A 21,599-nucleotide genomic window follows, 5' to 3' on the forward strand; every position below is an offset into this window, starting at 1 on the left:
ATCATTTATATTACAGCTCTATCATTACTCATTGAAGCATTTCAATACTGATGGGTGTTAACTGCATTTCCAGGTAACGATGCTATGTTGGACACCCTCATGACTATCCTGAACTAGTCACACTTTCATTTCTGGCAGCTAAATCAATCAAATGCAGGCCTGATAAAACCAAAGTGGTGTGTATTGTTAACAGTCATAAGATATTTCCAAATTATTTTCAAAATGTTGCTGCAATGATATTTAAAAGTGACTTTGAGCTGAGTGCAGAGGACCCTGCCTCTAGACCCAGCTATTTGGAAAGCTGAGATGGGAGACTCACTTGAATATAGGAGTTCAAGGCTATAAAGAGCTATGATCATAACATTAGACTTAAGCCTAGATGACAGAGCAAAACCCTGTCTCTAAATAAATTAATTTAATTAATTTTTTTTAAAGTATGCTAACCTCTATACCACCAAGGCTAAGTGACTTTAAATTTTCACTTATGCCAAGATGGAGTAGCACCATTACTCCAAAGTGCTCCCTCTCATAACTAAAAAGCCCTGAATATAATATAAAAAATAAGCATAGGAAGACTCTGAAAGGTGGAAAGAAGAAGGTGGACTTTCTAAGAAACAATGAGGCAGCAAGTCGTCTTCATTTCCTCATTGCTTCACATGGTCCTACAGAAGCCTCCAACCCAGAACTGCCCCCAAAAAATTCCAGGAAAAAAGTCTACTTCCCCTAGCCAACACACCAGTGAAAAGATGGCCTACCAACAGAAAATCTTTTTGGCACTACCTCTCCTACTCTGAAAACACACTGGCAGAAAACCACTTATAATCCTTTCCCGCCCCTCCTCCAGTTATGTGGGCCAGTAGGGAGGTGATCTTCTTACCCTGAGAATCAGGTGACCCACTCCAATGCTCCAGCTAAGAGATGCAGGCAAGGCATAATAGGGAGCTAATCTTCCATCCCCTGCCAGGTGGAACCAGGCAGCAGTTATCTGATTCCCCTGCAGAGGTAGTGCTCTGTGAGACTCAGCAGGCAGCTGACCCTCTGTTCCCTGCCCAAGAAAAACAGTCCACTCTCCAATTTCCCTGCCAAGGAGTTGTTAAGGTATATGGGAAGGGGATTATCTTCCATTCCCAACCGGAAGAAGCAATAATCTGCTCCCCCTACAAGGTTACTGTCAGCCCAACCAGCAACAAGACTTAATGACACAGAGTGAGATAAGGACCCAGTCTCCTAAGATAATAGGCAAAATGTCCAGGATATAATCTAAAATCACTTATCAAAGTAAGAATCAAGAAAATCACAAAGGATAATTAATACATGCTAAAACTACATATTACTATAGTAAGCTAAAATGCTAAGATGCTGAAATGATATAACAATGATTTTCAAGCACTCATCATAAAAATGTTTCAAAAAGCATTACAAAGCCTCTTAAAATTAATGAAATAAATTAAAACATGGAGGAGAAGAAGGGGTTCTTATAAGAAGAACCAAATGTACAACATGGAACTGAAAAATATAATAACCAAGAAAAAAAACCTCAGTGGATGGGCTCCATATCAAGGATAGATGACACAGAATAGAATCAATAAACTTGAGGAAAGGTAAATTGAATTTAAGGAGTCTGAAAAGCAGAGAGAAGACAAAAGAAAAAAAACAGGCTTACAGATCAATAGGAAAATAATCAAACACCTTACATTCATGTCATCAGAGTCCCTAGAGGGTCAGATAGGAAGAATGAGACTGAAAGAGTACTCACAGAAACAATACCCACCCAAATATCCAAATTTATAAGATATAAATCTACAGATTCAAGAAACTAATCAAACTCCAAATAAGATAAACCCAAAGAAACCACAGCAAAGGTAAAGAAAATGTCTTCAAAATGGCTAGAGAAATGACACATTACCTATGAAGATAGCCCCCTTCCCAATTACCTATAAAGGAACACCAATTGAAAACAACAGATTTGAAACCGTACTATGAAACCATAAGGTCTAGAAGTGGAACATTTTTAAAGACTAAAAAGATAAAATAAAAGAACTGTCAACCAAAGTTTTAAGTGCAATATAATAAATTTCAGGAAGAAAAGAATGAAAAGATTTCTCATAAGAAAAGTAACAGTTGTTTTAATAGCAAACATATCCTTAAAAAAAAGTCTGAAGAAATCTATCTAAACCTAAAGGGAGTGATGACAGAAGGCTAAAGATATCAGAAAGTAAAGAACATCAGAATGGGTAAATTAAGGGTAGATGTGATGGGTCTAGCTTACTTCTAATAAATATCTTAAATCATACTAAATGATTAAAGCAAAAATTATAACCATCTGATAAAGTGTTCAATACTTAAAACAATCACCATTTTGTGTGTGTGTGTGTGTGTGTAACAAAGTCTCACTACGTCACCCTCGGTAGAGTGCCCTGGCAACATAGCTCCCAGTAACCTCAAACTGTGAGCCATTCTCTTGCCTCAGCCTCCTGAATAGCTGGGACTATAGGTGCCCACCACAACACCCAGCTATTTTTTGGTTAGCAGGCCCAGGCCAGGTTTGAACCCACCAGCCCTGGTGCATGTGGCTGGCACCCTAACCACTGAGCTGCAGGCACTGAGCCATAGGCACTGAGCCAGCAATTACATTTTAAAGGTGAGGAGAGTAAAAGGAAATTAGGTGTTCACTCTTCACTCACATTAATAAACTTTTGAGAGTGGGAGACTGTTAAAAGTTACATATATAGGGCAGCGCCTGTGGCTCAAAGGAGTATGCCAGAGGTGGTGGGTTCAAACCCAGCCCTGGCCATAAACTGCAAAAAAAAAAAAAAGTTACATATATATTACAATATCTAAAGCAACCACTAAGGAAACTATACAACATTGCAAATTAATATACTCAAAAGGGCTATAGATAAATCAAGGGATCTCAAATATGTTCAAATAACCCACCGGAAGATAAGAAAAGAAAAAGAAATTAAAAAATATGGGCGGCACCTGTGGCTCAGTCGGTAAGGCGCCGGCCCCATATACCAAGGGTGGTGGGTTCAAACCCGGCCCCGGCCAAACTGCAACCAAAAAATAGCCAGGTGTTGTGGCGGGCGCCTGTAGTCCCAACTGCTCGGGAGGCTGAGGCAAGAGAATCGCTTGAGCCCAGGAGTTGGAGGTTGCTGTGAGCTGTGTGATGCCACGGCACTCTACCGAGGGCCATAAAATGAGACTCTGTCTCTAAAAAAAAAAAAAAAACTAAAAAATAAAAAAATAAAAATAAAATACCAAGCTTAAATCTTACCATATCAATAATCACCTTAAATATAAATGGTCCAATGCACCAATTAAAAGGCAGAGTAGATATAAAATCATTACCCAATAATATGCTGTCTATAAGAAAGTCATTTCTATGCAATAATATAGATAGGTAAAGTAAAAGCATGGCAACAGGTATAAAATACAAACATTAAAATATACACAGCAGCAACTATCAGTATAAGGTGAAGTGAACTTTAGAGCAAAACAAATTATTAGAGATAAAGAACTTACATAAAGATAAAAGTATCTATACACCAAAAAGACATAATATCCTAAATATGTATGTAGTAAACAATGGAACCTCCCTCCAAATATATGAAACAAAAAATATTAGAGCTATAAAGGCAAATAGACAAAGCCACAATTTCAACTGTGAACCACAATATCCTACTTTCAGAAATTGATAGAAATAATAAAAAGTAAAACAGTAAAAATACGGAATATCAAAAATATCTTTATACTGACATATAAAGAACATCCCACCCAACAACTAGCAAAACACATGTCATTTTCAAGCACCCATGAATCACTCATGAAGTTGGATCATACACTAAAGCACAAAACAAACCTTAACAAATTTAAAAGATCTGAAATCATAGAAAGTGTATTCTCTGATGATAATAAATTCAAACTATCAATAAGAGATTAACAATAGAAAAATCTCTAAAAATGTAACAAGTGAATAAAACATTTCTAAATAATACATGGATTAATGAGGAAGGGAAGTTCCAAAGGAAATAAAAAGATACTTTGAACTTGACATGCAGGTTAAATCAAATTTTCAGAGATTGCTTTATTTCATTTATTTTTCATATTTTTTAAAAATTATATAAAACATTTACATGGCTCTTAAGTCTAGATCATAAGTCAGGTACATTCAGAGATGTACCTCATCCCTGCCTCTGTTTCCTATTCTTGTCTTACCCCTGTAAATTGACATTTTTGTAAATTTTTATTTCACCTTCCATTTTTTGTTTTTGAAAATATTTATAAATACACATCCTTCCCATTTTCACCCTTTTCTTACACAAAAGGTGGTAGGCTTTGAATACTACAATACACCTTGCTTTTTTTCAGGGTAATAATAAATACATATCAGAGATGACTTCAATGACTTCGATATACAGATATTCCTTGTGCCTTTTCACAGCTATGTAGCTGCAATCAGCAGAATGCTAAAGATGCCCCTCCCCCCAAATCCCACCCCCCTGGCTATTATGAAATAATAATCTTGATACTACTGATAATCCCCAACTTCTAACAGGTTTTTCCCCAAACATTAAGATGGTGTGAAAGCAATATTCATTCAGAAGAAACCATACTTGGAGCATACAACCCTTCTGTTTTTCACTTTCCGTACTCAATGAATTACATGAAATATTCAATACTTCATTTTAAAAGGATTTTATGTTAGGTTATTTTGCCCAGTTGTAGGCTTATATAAGGGTTCTGAGCATGTTTAAGGCAGGCTAGGTTCAGTAGGATAGGTGCACTAAATGCATTTCAACTTACAATGGGTTTATTAGGACACTACCCCATGGTAAGTCAAGGAGCATCAGTACTGTGAAAGGAGTTTGAAGATGTAATTAAAGCCCCAATTCAATTAACCTCAATATGTAAGATAGGTAGATGATTTGAGTAAGCCTAATCCAATTAGCGGAGACCTTTTGAAGTCATTTCCTCTCACTGACAGACAAAGCAGGAAGTCAAAGATGTCTGAAGTATGAAGGAGACTTAGGGCATGAGATATGACCTTGCCGTCTGCCAAGAAGAAAGTAAGCCATGTTTATAAACTGCCAATGAAGAAAAAAAATGTCCTCTAGAAGCTGAGAGAGAATCCAAGACAAATAACCAGCAAAAAATTGAGGACATCAATCCTACAGCTACAAGGAAATTCAGCAATATTCAGTGAGTTTGGAAGAAGCCCTCGAGCCTCAAATGAGAATCATAGCACCAGCCAAGACCGTGACTTCAAGCATGTGATGTGAGCAAAAGATCCAGTTTTACTGTGCCCAGACTCCGGACCCATAAAAACTGTCAGATTAATAAATGGGCATTGCTTTAAACCAAAATTCAAAGACCAGGTGACAACATTCATCCACTTTAGCCATCTGTCCCTTTGCCCTTGTGGTTTTGTGCCCTCTTCACTCCTCCACTCTGAGTACAGTATCAGAAGAAAACATGTTCAACCTGAAGATGACATCAATGATTTCCTCCACGAGGAATCCTCTTCCAGCTATTGCTTTGTTCCTCCTAGAATTCAGCTCTGAATGGTTCGACTTATTCTTTGATACTGTCTTTCAAAGAACCAATGCCATCACTAGCAGAGGACATTCTCTTTCAGTTCTTCTGCTGACTCTCAAAAAAATTGCCCCTTCATAGAATTTTCATTAAATGTTAAAATTCTTTTCTGTCTCTTCCATTAGTTCTGCCTCAGTAGGAATTGCCTGGTTGTCCCGTTCTTTCTCCTTCACTTACTGTCTTTACCTAAATGACCTGGAACAAATCTCTGCCTATTGACTTCTTAGCCTACTCGGCACCTGATCAGAACAGGTATAACAAAGCACTGTTCTCTTCCAGAGCAAGAAGGTGAGGTGGTCTTCCCACAGCCTCGCAGACTGGCCCACCATTTTAGTCCTGCTCCAAATCTCCTAAGAACAGAACTGAGGATCCCAATCACTGCATGTAGATAGTAATCTGCACTTTGGAACCTGCCATAGTCCCAAAGTCTAGAATTCACCCCAAGCTTAGGGGCCCACAGATGGGACACCATCTCTGACATACATGCAGAAAGAAGGGAACTGGAGTTACCTTCCTGGCAAGCTAAGCTCACCCACCAGGCCTCCTCTCCAGACTCACACTCTCAGTGTGTTGCTCCAGAAAGCAAGCAGAGTGGTGGTGAGGGGAAATATCTCCAGACCACTGCTAAAGTTCATAAATCCCCATCCAGAGACACAGAAGTCACAGCAATTCCTAGGTGGGCCACATGTGTCATGCCCAGTCTCTGAAGCTCTGAGTAGTTTAGTTCTTTCCAGATAAAGTTTCTGGAGCTGGAGTCAAGGGGGATATGTCAGGTAGAGCAATCAGACTGGCTCTCAGAGGCACTAAGGCTTGCACTGAGAACAAGAAGCCTGGGGAAGCCAGCCGCGCAGACATCACAGGCATGGGAACGCAACTGACAGGGACCCTGAGTAAGCACGACAGGCTTTGTGTGTTCAAAAAGCAACAAACAATCATGTGGCTGGAATTCAGTGTGCACAAAGAAAAGCTGTAGAAGACAAAGGCTGAGAGAAGAGCAGAAAGTACAGGCAGCAGGGCAGGGTGGGCCACGATGAGGGGCACGGCCCAGCATGCAAACACTAGAGCTGCTCGATGGAGACCAGACCGAGTGAAGGAGATGAAGTAAGAGCATCTACTCAGAAACTAGAGATGTATCAGCTGCTCTGATAAAAAATGATGGGACCTGCAAGGAGAGCTCAAAGGCACGGTAGCCAGTGGTGAGGCTGTAAAAAATAGACAAGAGTGACTTCTGCCTCAGACCAGAATGGACTAATGAGAACAGGACTCACTCTCTCATCTACAACAACCAAAAATTAGATAAAATACATGAAATATCAATTTTCAAGACATTGTACCTAAAACGACAAAGGAGAGTGATGCCTGGGAGATGAAAAGCAAGGAGACTAGTTAGGAGATTCCACATTCCCTTCAATTGGAAATGAATAATCTATAATGTAATGGCATGGTGAAAGGCAAGTATCAAGAACAGAATCTAAGAATTCTACAAATGCCCTTCAAATGACAAAGATGCTCTACTGAAATCATATGCTCATGAACTGATATTAATATTTGGCAGTACAGTCTGATTTCTCTTCAGATCACATAAATCTTTTGCCTTTTGATATTTGGCAGTACCTACCTGTGTGAAGACATTTTCAAAGACAAGACACATAAAATCACATTAAAGATGAACACTCACAGATGACAACTGCAACTGATTTGATGATGGGCATGCTAACTGACCCCCAATTAAGCAAAATGTTATCTCCCCCACCCGAAGAAAAGAATTCCCTTCTTTTCATAAGTAGATGTGCATTACAAAAGAAATTATACTCAAGTGTTACTGGCATATTACATCAATAAAAATGTGTGAAGATTTTTTTTCTCTTTTTAAATATGTATGTAACATTCCCAATTTTGCCTCTTGACCCACAAAGCCTAAGATACTTTCCAGTTGTTTACATGAAAAAGTTTGCCAACTTCTAACCTAGATCAATCTCAGCACTTCCAGGCTAGGCTCACATCTAAGTAAAGCAAAAACCTACACCTAGAAATAGACATTAAACCAGATTTTCAAAGACCTTCTAGGCTTCAATGGAGCATGGATCAGATGGTTCAGAAGATGTTACTCTTGGAACATGAAGGAACTTGAAGGACATCTCAAGGACAGCCCCTCCTTTTAGAGGAAGGAGCTGAAATCCAGAGTGAGATGCACCCACCCTAGGACACATCCTGGCCCTGCCCTGCTCTTCTGCCCCTACCCCACACAAGGCTGCTCCTTCTGGGCCTTCAGAGGCTCATTCCAGAACCTAACAGTATCAAAAACCACAACCAGGCCACTTATCTGAAAAATGACCCCCAAAATGTACCCAAAGAAATAAACCAGAACCAACTTCAACACTCTACCTGGGATCGTCCTCAAATTTAAAATTTCCCACCAGGGATTTCCCACCCTGCTTCAGTTGCAGGGGTCTCTTCTATGTCACTGGTGCTTTCAAGCAGAGATTATAAGCGAAATACTAACTAAACCCTCAAGAAAATTTAGAAGAATAATTAAATACTGGGTACACGGAGGCCAAGAAATGCCCTATGACATGTATATGCAACTACTAATAAAATAGGCACCAAACTGAAATTATTCCTGAGACTGTTAGAGAAGGTCTTACCTTGCTTGGCAACAGAGCAGCAGCATCTCATGGTTATAAATCAGAATATATAGAAGAACCAGGAAGGCTTTAGCTCTAATGTAAGTTGAAGGGCTGTCAAGTAAGCGAATAATTGTGGAGACAAAATCCTGTGGAAGACATTTAAAAAGTTTTTTGAGAAAACATAAAAAATAGGGCAGTCAACTCTCAGAGTGAAAAGATTATACCAATCAAAGAGATGGCACTTTTAAATTGTTTCAAACCCCATATTCAATTTTTTTCTTTTTTTGAGACACAGTCTTGCTCCATTGCCCCAGGTAGAGGGCAGTGGCATCAAACTCCTGGGCTCAAGTGATTCTCCTGCCTCAGACTCCTGAATAGTTGCAATTATAGGAGCACACTAACACACACAGCTAATTTTTCTATTTTTAGTAGAGACAGGGTCTCGCTCTTGCTCATGCTGGTCTCCAACTCCTGAGCTTACGCGATCCTTCCACCTCAGTCCCTCCCAGAGGGACTACTCGGGCAGGCCACTATGCACAGCCAGTCATACTAAATTTTTAATATATACTATCTCATTTAAACCTAAATATCAGCCATAAAAAGTTGACAATATTATCCCCATTTTAAAGAGAAAAATGGAAGGCAGGGGGCATGATGGTCAACTAGAGATGATGGTCACCAGACTGACCCCAAAAGAAAAATTTTTAAGTAAGAAAGCATAGCCCAAGAGAAATACTAAGAGAAAGGGGCTAGAACCTCCCCTTACCAAAGATCCCACAGGAAGAAGTTGCAGAACAGAACAAGAAGGAGCAAGATTATGCCAGAGATAGATCCTTGAGGGATTCAGAATCCAATGGAAAACTCCATCTTTTTTTAAGGCTCCATAATATTCTATGATGTACATATATCACAATTTATCCTACAATTCCTCTACTAGGTATATACCCAGAAAACCAAAAATCACATTATAACAAAGATATTTGTACCAGAATGTTTATTGCAGCCCAATTCACAATTGCTAAGTCATGGAAAAAGCCCAAGTGCCCATCGATCCACAAATGGATTAATAAATTGTGGTATATGTACACCATGGAATATTATGCAGCCTTAAAGAAAGATGGAGAATTTACCTCTTTCATGTTTACATGGATGCAGCTGGAACATATCTTTCTTAGTAAAGTATCTCAAGAATGGAAGAAAAAGTATCCAATGTACTCAGCCCTACTATGAAACTAATTTACAGCTTTCACATGAAAGCTATAACCCAGTTACAACCTAAGAATAGGGGGAAGGGGGAGAGGAGGAGCAAGGAGGGGGAGGGGGAGGGAGTGAGGGGGAGGGGTGGGAGGGAGAGGGAGGGCAAGGGGGGAGGGGTAGAAGGGGAGAGAGGGCAAAGGGGAAGGAGGGAGGGCGAGAAAGGAGGGAGGGCGAGGGAGGGGGAGGGGTGAGGGATTACACTTGCAGTGCATCGTACAAGGGTACATGTGAAACTTAGTAAATGTAGACTATAAATGTCTTAACACAATAACTAAGAAAATCCCAGGAAGGCTATGTTAACCAATGTGATGAAAATGTGTCAAACGGTCTATAAAACCAGTGTATGGTGCCCCAGGATCGCATTAATGTACACAGCTATGATTTAATACCTAAAAAAAAAGAAAAACAAAACCAATGAAACAATAAATAAATAAATACCCACTTATAGAAATGAAAAACATACAAGACCGTTGATTTTATAAGACAAGACAAGGAAATTGTAGACAATCTGCCCTAGGAACACAGATGCAAAAATTCCTCAACAAAATGTGGGCAAGTTGATCTAGCAGTATATTAAAAGAAGAAAACATTATAAACAAGTGAGGTTTGTCCCAGGAATCCAAGGCTAATTCAACATTTCAAAAAAAATTAATGTAATTCACCACATTAAGACATTAAACAAAAAGGACACATGACATCAATTGATAATGAAAAAGCATTTAGCCACATTCAATACCCATTCATAACAAAAACTCTCAGCAAATTAGGAATATAAGGAAACCTACGCATTCTGAGGAAGGGCATATGGAAAACCCTCCAGTTATAACACAATAAGTAATCGAGATGAGGTTTAACCAGTATGAGGTAAGCATCCCTAATTCTATATGAAATCAGCACACTGTACCCCATAAATACATTAATGTATACATGATCTATGTGTTTGATTTAATAAAAAAAAAAAAAATCACACTTAACCATGAAAGTCTAGAGGCTTCCCCCAGAAATTGGAAATTAAGCAATATGTCAACTCACATCATCCATGATTCAGTATTTGATTGAAAGCTATAGTCAGTATAATAAGAAAAATAAATAAAAGGCATTTAGATTGGAATGGAAGAAATATTGAAAGACAACATGATTTGTCTATGCAGAAAATCCCCAATAAATCTACAAAATAGCTTCTTCAACTAATAAGTGCATTTAGCAACATCTGGTATATTTCCATACACCAAGTAATGAGCAATCAGAAAATAAATTTTTTGAAGTACCATTTTTCAATAGCTCCAACAATAACAATCACAAAGAAATATTGGTTTGAACCTAATAAAATATATATAGCATCTGTACACGGAAAACCATAAAATAGTGATGAAGGGAAAAAATCTTAAAGGCATAAATAAATGAAGACACAGTCCACATTCACATAGTAAAAGACAAGTTAGTTAAGTTAATTAAGATGCCAATCCTTCCTAAATTGAACTACAGATTTACTCCCACTTCTATGAAAATCCCAGAAGGATTTTTATAGATACAGACTAAGTTTATGTGCATAATGCAACAATATATTTCTATACAATTAAGAATAGAATATGAATGTTTTTGCCACAACAGACAAGCAAGGAGACAGTTACGTTAATCAGTTTTGTTCATCAGGTAGATGTAAGCATTCCACATTGTGTATCAAATCGGCACATTATACCCCACAAATGCATTAATGTACACAGTTATGATTTAATAAAGAATTAAAAAAAATAAAATAAAATTGATTTGGAAAGGCAAAGAAACTAAAATAGGAAAAACTGTGGGGTGGGAAAACAGAAGAATCACACAATGACTTTTTAAGACAAAAAGTTTCAGCAATCAAAACAAGGCAGCATTTGGACCAAATAAAATAGAAAGTTTAGAAATACAGTCAATGACAAAGGTTCAAAGGCAACTTCAACAAAAGCCTAATGTTTTAAAAAAATGATTCTGGAGTAACTGGATATCCACATATAAAAATATTAACTTCAATTCATACCTTGCACAATATGCAAGAACTAACCTAAAATATATCATCCAACTGAATGTAATATACAAAACTACAAAATTCTTAAACAGAGAAGAAAACATTACATGACCTCAAGTTAAGAAGAGTTCTTAGATGTGACACCAAAACCATGATCCCCAGGGAGCTCCCGTAGCTAAGTAGTTAGGGCACCAGCCACATACACTGGGGGGCTGGTGGGGTCAAACCTGACTTGGGCCTGTTAAACAAAAAAAAATAGCCAAGTAGCTGTAGTCCCAGCTACTTGGGAGGTTGAGGCAAGAGAATCACTTGAGCTTAGGAGTTGGAGGTTGCTGTGAGCTGTAACTCCAAGTTCTCTTGGATGTATACCTTCAGATAGAATTGCTACATTTAAAGGTAGGCATCTGTTTAGCTTTATCAGAGACTGTCATTGTTTTTCCAAAATAGTTGGACCAATTTGCTCACCACCCATATATGAAAGTTACATTTGCTTTACAAACTCACCAACACTTATATATAATTGTCTTTTTCATTTTATTTAAATTTTTAATTTTGAGTTTAGAGAAAATGTTAATGAACACAAATGATAGTAATTTAAGAAAAATCTCTCCAAAAAAACTAGTACTCACTTTAAAGCTATCCGAAGTTTTTAGAACAGGATAATGCATCCCTTATTTTAACTCATAAGGAATTTTAAAAGTATTCCCAGCAAAAAAGGAAACCTTTTTAAGTCTCCCTGACTATAGGACAAACCCAGGGCTAATATCATAATGAATGGAGTAAAAATAAAAGCTTTCCACTTAGAACTGGAACTAGACAAGGATGTCCACTATCTCTACTATGATTCAACATAGTTCTGGAAGTTCTAGACAGTGCAATCAGGGAAAAGAAGGATATAAAGGCCATCCAAATGGGCACAGAGGAGGTCAAACTCTCTTTCCTGATGATAGGATCTTATACTTAGAAAACCCCAGAGAATCAACCACAGAACTCCTGGAAATGATCAAGAAATACAGTCACGTCTCAGGGTATAAAATGTGTACTTCCAAATCAGAGGCCTTTGTATATGCCAATAACAACCAAGTTGAGAAGCACATCCAGGACACAATTCCCTTCACAGTAGCTTCAGTTAAAATGAAATAACTAGGAATATACCTCACAAAAGAGGTGAAGGATCTCTACAAAGAGAATTATGAAACCCTAAGAAAAGAAATAGCAGAAGACATTACCATGCTCTTGGCTGGGAAGAATCAACATTGTTCAAATGTCTACACTACCCAAAGAAATCTACAGATCCAATGCAATCCCCACTGAAATACCAACAGCAAACTTTGCAGAACTAGAAAAAATAGTACTTTGTTTTGTATGGAACAAATAAAAAAAAAAAAAAAACTTGGCCAAGGCTATCCTTGGTAATAAAAACAAATAGAGGCATCACACAAGTCCACAGAGATCAAAACAGCATGATATTAGCACCAAAATGGAGACATAGACATGTGGAACCAAACAGAAAATCAAGAGATGAAACCAGTCTCTTATTGGCATCTGATCTTTGATAAACCAAACAAAAGCATACAGTGGGGAAAAGAATCCCAATTCAATAAATGATGCTGGATACCACACGTAAAAGAATGAAACTGAATCCACACCTTTCACCATTTACAAAAATTGACTCAAGCTGGATAAAAGATTTAAATCTAAGGCATTAAATGATAGAACTCTCAGAAGAAAGTATGGAGAAAACTCTTCATGAAGTCAGCCTGGGGAAAGATTTTATGAAGACAACTTCAGTGGCAATCTCAACAACAAAAATAAACAAATAAACTAAATTAAACTGAAAAGCTTCTGCACAGCTAAGGACAGAACAATTAAAGCAAACAGACAACCTTCGGAATGGGAAAAGGTATTTGTAGGGTATGAATCTGGTAAAGGGTTGACAACTAGAATCTATAGAGAACTCAAATTAATCAACAAAAAAGACCCAATAATCCCATCTACCATTGGGCAAGAGACATGAACAGAACATTCTCTGAGGAAGACAGACAAATGGCTAACAAATATATCAAAAAATGCTCCTCATCCCTAATCATCAGAAAAATGCAAATCAAACACCCGAGATATTACCTAACCCCAGTGAGAATAGCCCACATCACAAAGTCTCAGAGTTGCAGATGCTGGCATGGATATGAAAGAGAAGGGAACACTGTTGGTGGGATTGCAAACTCATAAAACCTCCTTGTAAAGAAGTATAGAGAATCCTCAAAGAACTCAAATTGAATCTCCCATTTGATCCTGCAATCCCATTACTAGGCATCTACCCAGAGATACAAAATATTTTATCATAAGGATATTACACTAGATTATTTACTACAGCTCAATTTACAATCATCCAAATGTGGAAACAACCTAAATGCCCACAATCTGAAAAATGGGTTAACAAGCTGTGGTATATGTATACCATGGAATACTATTCAGCCTTTTAAAAAGATGGAGACTTAACATCTTTTTTATTAACCTGGATGGAGCTGGAACACATTGTCCTTAGTAAAGTATCACAAGAATAGAAAACCAAATATCCAATGTACCCATTACTAGTATGAAGCCAGTAAATGATCTAACACATACTCAAATAAGATAAAAACTCAATTCAACCCATGGTTGTTGGGGGAGGGGAATGAGGGATGGAGAGCCAGGAGGAGAGGAGGGGATTGGTGTCTTCCCACTTAATGGGCACAGTGTTGGGGTGTACCGCACACTTCTTGGGGTCGGGACACAATTGTAAGAGGGACTCCACCTAACAACTGCGAACATCATAACCTATTTCTTTGTACCCTTAATTAACCTGAACTAAAATATAAATAAATCTTCCTGACAAGACTTTGGTATAAACAGTTATAAACCAAAAAAACGAAAAGGTGTATAATTTTTTTAAAAACCCGCAATCTTATGTTGTAAACTACTCTTTAAAAATGTTTACATATTTATCAAAATATGTTTTATCAAATTCTGTATTAAATAAACATTTTCTTAAACATTTATAAATTTAGCACTTATGAATTCAAATTCAGAAACACTAAAAATACACTTGATGCTTTTTCTTGTTTGAAAGCCAAGTAAAATAGCTAAACATAAATATTAAAACTTCAATCTTCACTATAACATGTAGTAAAAAAACTCAATAAATAGCAACAAAAATATAAACCATTGAAGGAAAAAAGCTTAAAAGAGAAATGTAGGACTTACACAAGGAAAACTATAGATTTTTATGAATTGATAATAGAGCACTTAAATAAATGCAGTGGCAGCATAATACAGTATGCTAGCAAAGAACTTGAGAGCTGGAGTCAGGAAAATCTGAGTACAAATGCCATATTCTTTGACAAATAACCTGTGATTCAATTTCTTCAACTTTAAAACAAAGTGGAGAGAAGTACACCACCACAAATCACTGACTTGATGTAATGACTGAAGGATTTTGTCCAACTAGATAACAAAATCATAAAGCTGCAAAAAGTACATATTTCAAAATTACAAAAAAGATATAATATAAAGAGAAAAGATAAACACAAGTATATTTAAGAGTTCAGAAAAATAGAAAAGATAAAGGCCAGACTATTTATTAAATGATATCCTTACTTTACTTCTAGTACTAGAAAGATTCCAAACAGGTTGTTAAAAATTAAAGAGGGAAATGTAACTTTATAATACTATGTATCTGTCAAAATAAACATAAAATCTTAGAAAAAATACTTCAAGTATTTAAAACCTATGGCAAAGAATATCTTTATGCATATATAACTTATGGATAAAAACATATTATACTACAGAAAAAATGATATAAGCTAATAACTGACAAAAGAACTCAGTAAACTGCCAAAAAGCAAATTAAAATATGGTTGTCCTCACCAGCAAAGACATGCAAAGTTAGTAAGAATAAGAATCTACTTTATTGCAAAGCATATTACCAAAGATAACAAGAGCCGGCAGCTAGTGTTGGCATGGTAATAGGTAAATGGATAAATCTTAAATACAGCTGTTGTGAAACTTAAGTCTTCAGCCTTTCCTACAGCTGGTAGGGAAGTGAGTTGCCATGTGTTTAAAGCCTTAAAAATGTTTTTTCTGACACAGCTGTTATGTCTCAAGAAACTTAAAGTATTGAACAAATGAACTTTACATACAAGAATGCTTACGGTAGCACTGTTCATAAGAAACACGACCAAGAAACTATTTTAACACCCAAAAATAGAAAATTTATTCAGAAGATCGTAATTGTAGCAAATAGTCCATCTACCTAATGTCCAGACTAAGCTTCCTTCATGACCAACATAATGATGTAAAAGGGGAGGGAAAAGCAGCGCGGAAGGGAAGTGATACAAATGGTGCCGCAGGACCTCCGGGGCTAGGTTTGACAAGGCCACGTAGATTCCTGTTGGACGCTCATTCTTGGAAGCCAGACAATGTGCTATGATGAAGCCCAAGCAATCTGCAGAGGCCAACATAGAATCCACTTGAGACTTCCAGCCTCCAGCTCCAGTTGGTTCCTAGCAAATAGCTAGCACAAATATGCCAGTCAACGTGTGAGCCCCCAGGAAAGGTTATTCTCCAGTAACACAGCCTTGTTCCACTTACAGATTTGTGAACAAAATAACTTACTGTTCTTGTCTAAACCACTAAACCATTTTAAAGTAGTTTGTTACATGGCACTAAATAAAATATAACTTAAGAATATTAAGAGGAAATGGTTCCTGTCACAGGAGTTTTATATAGCAATAGACATAATTTTGAAATACAGAAATGTCCAATAATAAATAACAGTGAGATCTATTGCTGTATTTTTTCCTTGATATACAGATGCTTTCAACTTATAATGGGATTGCTACTGATACACTTATCATAAGTCAAAAAAGCACTAAATTGAGCCATCGTAAGTTGTGGGAAATCTGTATTGTGATTTAGCCATTAGTTAAAATCTTGCAAAATTAAAATAATATGCTTATGATTATAAGCAAAACACCAGGTACATCCAACCTGTGGCCCACAGGCAGCATGCTTCTTATTTGAGGATTGTTTTGCTTATCTGTGGTGTCAGATATCCCGAAAAGCATGCACAGAATTTTTTTTGTGAGACAGAGTCTCAGTTTGTCACCCTCAGTAGAGTGCTCTGGCATCACAGCTCACAGCAACCTCCAGCTCTTGGGCTTAGGTGATTCTTTTGCCTCAGCCTCCCAAGTAGCTGGGACTATAGGCGCCTACCACAGTGCCCAGCTATATTTTTGTTGTTGCAGGTTGGCTGGGGCCGGGTTCAAACCAGCCACCCTGGGTATATGGGGCCGGTGCCCTACTCACTGAGCCACAGGCGCCACTCCAGATTTTTTCGTTGTTGTTGTTCATCAGCTTTTTAGTGTTTTAGTATTTTTTTATTTAATGTGTACCCAAGACAATGCTCATTCTTCCAATATGTGGCATAAAAGAATAAAGGTTACACACCCTTGTAACTAGACAAACAAAAACCAAAAAGTAAAAGATTATATACAAGATTTATTCATAACAGAATAAGTCTTGTAAGAATATGCAGCACAATTTTGGATGTAAGCTTACTCATTTCAAAAAACCTGAATGAATAGTAATGCCTTTGACTCCCTACAACTAATTGCCCAAAGCTCCACATTTAATCTTAAGCAATGTGTGCACCACACCTCTACAACAGTTTTAATCTTAGCAACACTTGAGGAGGGAAGATAACACGCTGCAGGGAAAGACTCAGTGCCAAGGATGAATAATCAAAACTACCATTAGAGAACCAAAAGGTGACCTCAGGTCACTTCAGCTAGCAATCCACTATGTATTCAGCTTTGATTTAAATTCATCTCGTCATACAGCTCAACATGCCTAAATATGACATGCTGAGAAAAAGAGCAGAAGCCATTTAGTTCTATAACCCAAATCACAGGACAACGAGTTTTTGTCCAGCATTCACAACTAAGAGCAAACGGTACTCAGCAGTGACTTCACAGTGGACGTGTCTGCCCTAAAATAAAGAGGCTGTGATGAAATAATCATAAAATTAGGAATAATCTAACAAAATATAAAGCTCACTTCACAAACAAAAAGACATTTTTATCAAAATTAAACGAAATGTTCAAATATCTCTCTAGTATGTATCATAATGACAAAATTATTAGATAAGTGAAAAATAATGGTGAGATTGAGAGCTTCAAAATTAACTCTTAAAAATCAGCCATAAAGAAAGATGAAGACTATACCACTTTCATGTTTACATGGATGGAGATGGAAAATATTCTTCTTAGCAAGGTATCCCAAGAATAGAAGAAAAAGTACCCAATGTACTCAGCCCAAATATGAAACTAATTTATAGCTTTCATACAAAGGCTATAACCCAATCGCAGTACAAGAATACGGGGAAGGGGGAGGGGGAAAAGGGGAGGGGGGAAGGGAAAGGGAGGGGGAAGGGAAAGGGAGGAGGAAGGGGAGGGTAGGGAGGAGGGGGGAGGGGAAGGGGGAGAAGGGGAGAAGGGGGAAAGGGGAAGGGAGGAGAAGGGAGGGAGGGAGGGGGAGGGAGGGGAAGGGGAAGGGAGGGGAAGGGGAAGGGAGGAGAAGGGGGAAAGGAGAAGGGAGGGAGGGGGAGGAGGGGAAGGGGGAGGGGAGGGAGGGGAAGGGGGAGGGGAGGGGAGGGAGGGGAAGAGGGAGGGGAAGGGGGAGGGGAGGGGAGGGAGGGGAAGGGGGAGGGGAGGTAGGGTGATTGGTGGGTCCACACCTAGGGTGCATCTTGGAAGGGTGCAGGTGAAGTTTACTAAGTGTAGAGTATAAGGGTTTGAACGCAATAATTAAGAAAATGCCATGAAGGCTATGTTAACCAGTTGGGTGAAAATCATTGTACCTCATGATTGCATTATTGTACACAGCTATGATTTTAAAAAAATTTTTCAAATAATTACCATATCAATGATGTGACGTTTAAGAAAATTTCTTCCCTTGGTTATGTTTAAGAAACTTACTCCTAGGTTGGAAATCCTACCCTACCTGCACTCAGGTGGAATAAAGCCATTTTAATTGCAAAAAAGAGAGAAAAGAAAAAGAAACTTACTTCTAAACAAAAATAAAAATATTGAGAAGATAAAAAAAAATCTCCAGAGTTAAAATAGATCCCGCTTTAACCAACTGTCACAACTAAAAATCAATGAGAACAGTCTGGCCATCAAATGGTAACAGCCTCAAGGAAGAACAATGAGAAACAATGTAATTAACTACATTGACATTATTTTACTATTTAATATTTATGGAAACAAAAAAATGTACTGATTAAATCTAAAACTGGGATCACAGTTTCCTTAAAAAGATGTTTAGCCAACTAAAATGTCTTTGAAAGAACACATTTATGAATAAACTAAAAATATCATAACACGAACTCAATCTGATTAATATGTATGTTAATTTTATACTTTATTATTAGCAACCACTGAGTCTGTATGCCTCATGACTGATTTTTTATTAAAAAACTGAGCAGATTTAGGACTCCAATTTTCCAAATTTTATATGCATGAAATTTCATGGTGATCTTCCACGGTACTTCCAAATAATAGAAAAGTTTTATAATAAACCTGAAGTACAAGTTTATTATTAATCCCCTTTGGGCTACTTGGTCAAAACACAAAACCTAAAGCACTGGCTTCAAATTAGACTACTCAGATAAAAACGGACAGCAGCCAGCGTCAAAACTAATAAAGCAAAATGCTAAAAGGGCAGCATCTCTAGTTAATGTCAAAACATCAGAAGGAAGCCATCTGACCAACGAGCATGAACAAATGTGTATGAAATATGGTCTAGCTTTAGAAATTAATGTATAAATTTTTAAACAACCCCAAAAGTATATGAAATCCAAAGTACGCATTACTGATTATTCAGTTATAAAATGCATTCAAAGGTCATACACCTCGGGGGGGGGGGGGGAAATAACTGAGGCAGATGTTTGACCGTAACTTACAGAATTTGATGTGAGTTCTCAAAACTCAAGTAACTAAAATACAGCAGAGTAGAAGTCCAGGAGTTTTATCACACTTTCAGTTTTCTAACATCAAGAATCTGGCACTGACTTTTTATGCAAGGTTTTTTTTGTTTTGTACCAGTATTTCTTTACTTTATTTTAATTTTCGTATACAAGGGTACCTTGGTATCCACAAGGTATTGGTTCCAGGACCCTCTTTCAGATTTTCCATGTTGAGTGGGGCATTTTCCTGTTAAGAGGTAACCACTCGTTGGAAATTACTGGATTCTCAGTTTGTAGGGCTATAGGGCTGTCAGAAGTTACCTTCTCCTGCCCTCTGCAACTCCCAAACAGCTGCTGACCTCACCTGCTCATATTCTAGAATTTGTGGAAATACCTAGACACCTTTATTCTTTTTATTTACACGGATTTAGAGGTTATGACTGCAGCTTTGTTACAGGGATACAGTAGGCAGTTGTGAGGACTGGGCTTACAGAGTAACTATCACCTAAATATTGTGCCTTACACCCTTTATGTGATTTTTCCCTCATCTCCCATCTCACCCTTCCAAGTCTCCAATGTCTAATTATTCCACTCTGTATTATTTAGCTCCAACTTGTGACAACATGCAGTATTTCTTTCTGAGTTATTTCACTTACGATGATGGGCTCCAGTTCTATCCATATTACTGTAAAACAAACGATTTCATTGTTGTTCATGGCTGAAAAGTATTCCTATGTATGTATGTGTGTGTGTATGTATATACACACACACATACATACACACACATCATTGTTTCTTTTTTTTTTGGACTGGTTTATGGATAATAGTATGGGACAGACTGGGTAGGTACCAGGGTCTGTAGAGATGAGCTTTCCAGGAACAGACAGGAGTGGCCCTGACAGACCAGCAGACACAGGGACAGGGAAGCAAAACAAATGGGTAAGCAGTTTTGTCCAAGCATGAGATACACCTCTGTCTTGGGGCACATCAATTGTTTTTATCCATTCATCAGTTGACGGACATCTAGGCTGATTCCATATTTTTCTCCATACTGTTTCCTTAGAGGTTGTACTAATTTATATTCCCCAAAACAGCATATAAGCATTCTCTAAGTATCCTTGCCAACATCTGGGGGGTTGCTTTGTTTTTTGGCGGGGTAAGGGGTTGGGGCTTTTTTGTTTTTCATTTTTTAATAATAACCATTCTATGTAAGATGGTATCTTACTACAGCTTTAATTTTCATCTCTCTGGTGATTAGTGATGTTGAGTGTTTTTTCATAACACTCAACATCACTTTCTATGTCTTCTTTTGAAAAATGTGTGTTGTTCGGCAGCACCTGTAGCTCAAGGAGTAGGATGCCTGCCCCATATACCAGAGGTGGCAGGTTCAAACCCAGCTCCAGCCAAAAACTGAAAGAAAAAGAAAAAAAAAAAAAAAAAAAAACCGGTTTAAGAACAGCTCTTCATCTTTGGGCGGCACCTGTGGCTCAGTGGGTAGGGCGCTGGCCTTATATACCAAGGAAGGCGGGTTTGAACCCAGCCCCAGCCAAACTGCAACAACAACAACAACAAAAAAAAAAAAAACATAGCCAGGCATTCTAGCAGGAGCTTATAGTTCCAGCTACTCAGGAGGCTAAGGCAAGAGAATCGCCTAAGCCCAGGAAGGAGTTCTAGGTTGCTGTGATGGTACGGCACTCTACCAAGGGCAATGGAGGGAGGGAGGGAGGGAGGAAGGGTGTTGTGTCCTTTGTTTTTTAATGGGATTATTTGAAGTTTCTTTGTTTTTGTTGGTGTTGAATTGAATTCCTTATAAATTCTGGGCATTAGTCCTTTGCAAAATGCATAATTCATGGATATTTTCTCCCATTCTGTAGGTTGTCCATTTATTCTGTTGATTACTTCCTTTGCTGTGCAGAAGCTTTTCAGTTCGATTAAGTACCATTCGCCAATTTTTGGCATTGATGTCTTAGGAATCCTTTGCTCTAGGAGTCCTCAAACTTTTTAAACAGGGGGCCAGTTCACTGTCCCTCAGACCGTTGGAAGGCTGGACTATAGTTTAAAAAAAAACTATGAACAAATTCCTATGCACACTGCACATATCTTATTT

The 21,599-nt window shown here is 37.8% G+C and overlaps 1 protein-coding gene across 4 annotated transcripts in view; it reads right to left on the bottom strand.

Annotated features, from left to right (window-relative positions):
- Positions 1 to 21,599, bottom strand: part of ULK4 (unc-51 like kinase 4) — a 663,197-nt gene that overhangs the window by 459,229 nt on the left and 182,369 nt on the right. For all 4 annotated transcript variants that reach the window (XM_053600787.1, XM_053600785.1, XM_053600786.1 and 1 more), the window contains one exon: positions 8,241 to 8,368. In XM_053600787.1, coding sequence (XP_053456762.1) covers positions 8,241 to 8,368 — 128 coding nt within the window. The remainder of the gene's footprint in view (positions 1 to 8,240; positions 8,369 to 21,599) is intronic.

This window comes from Nycticebus coucang, chromosome 8, assembly GCF_027406575.1.
Source record: "Nycticebus coucang isolate mNycCou1 chromosome 8, mNycCou1.pri, whole genome shotgun sequence".
Classification (NCBI taxonomy): Eukaryota; Metazoa; Chordata; class Mammalia; order Primates; family Lorisidae; genus Nycticebus; species Nycticebus coucang.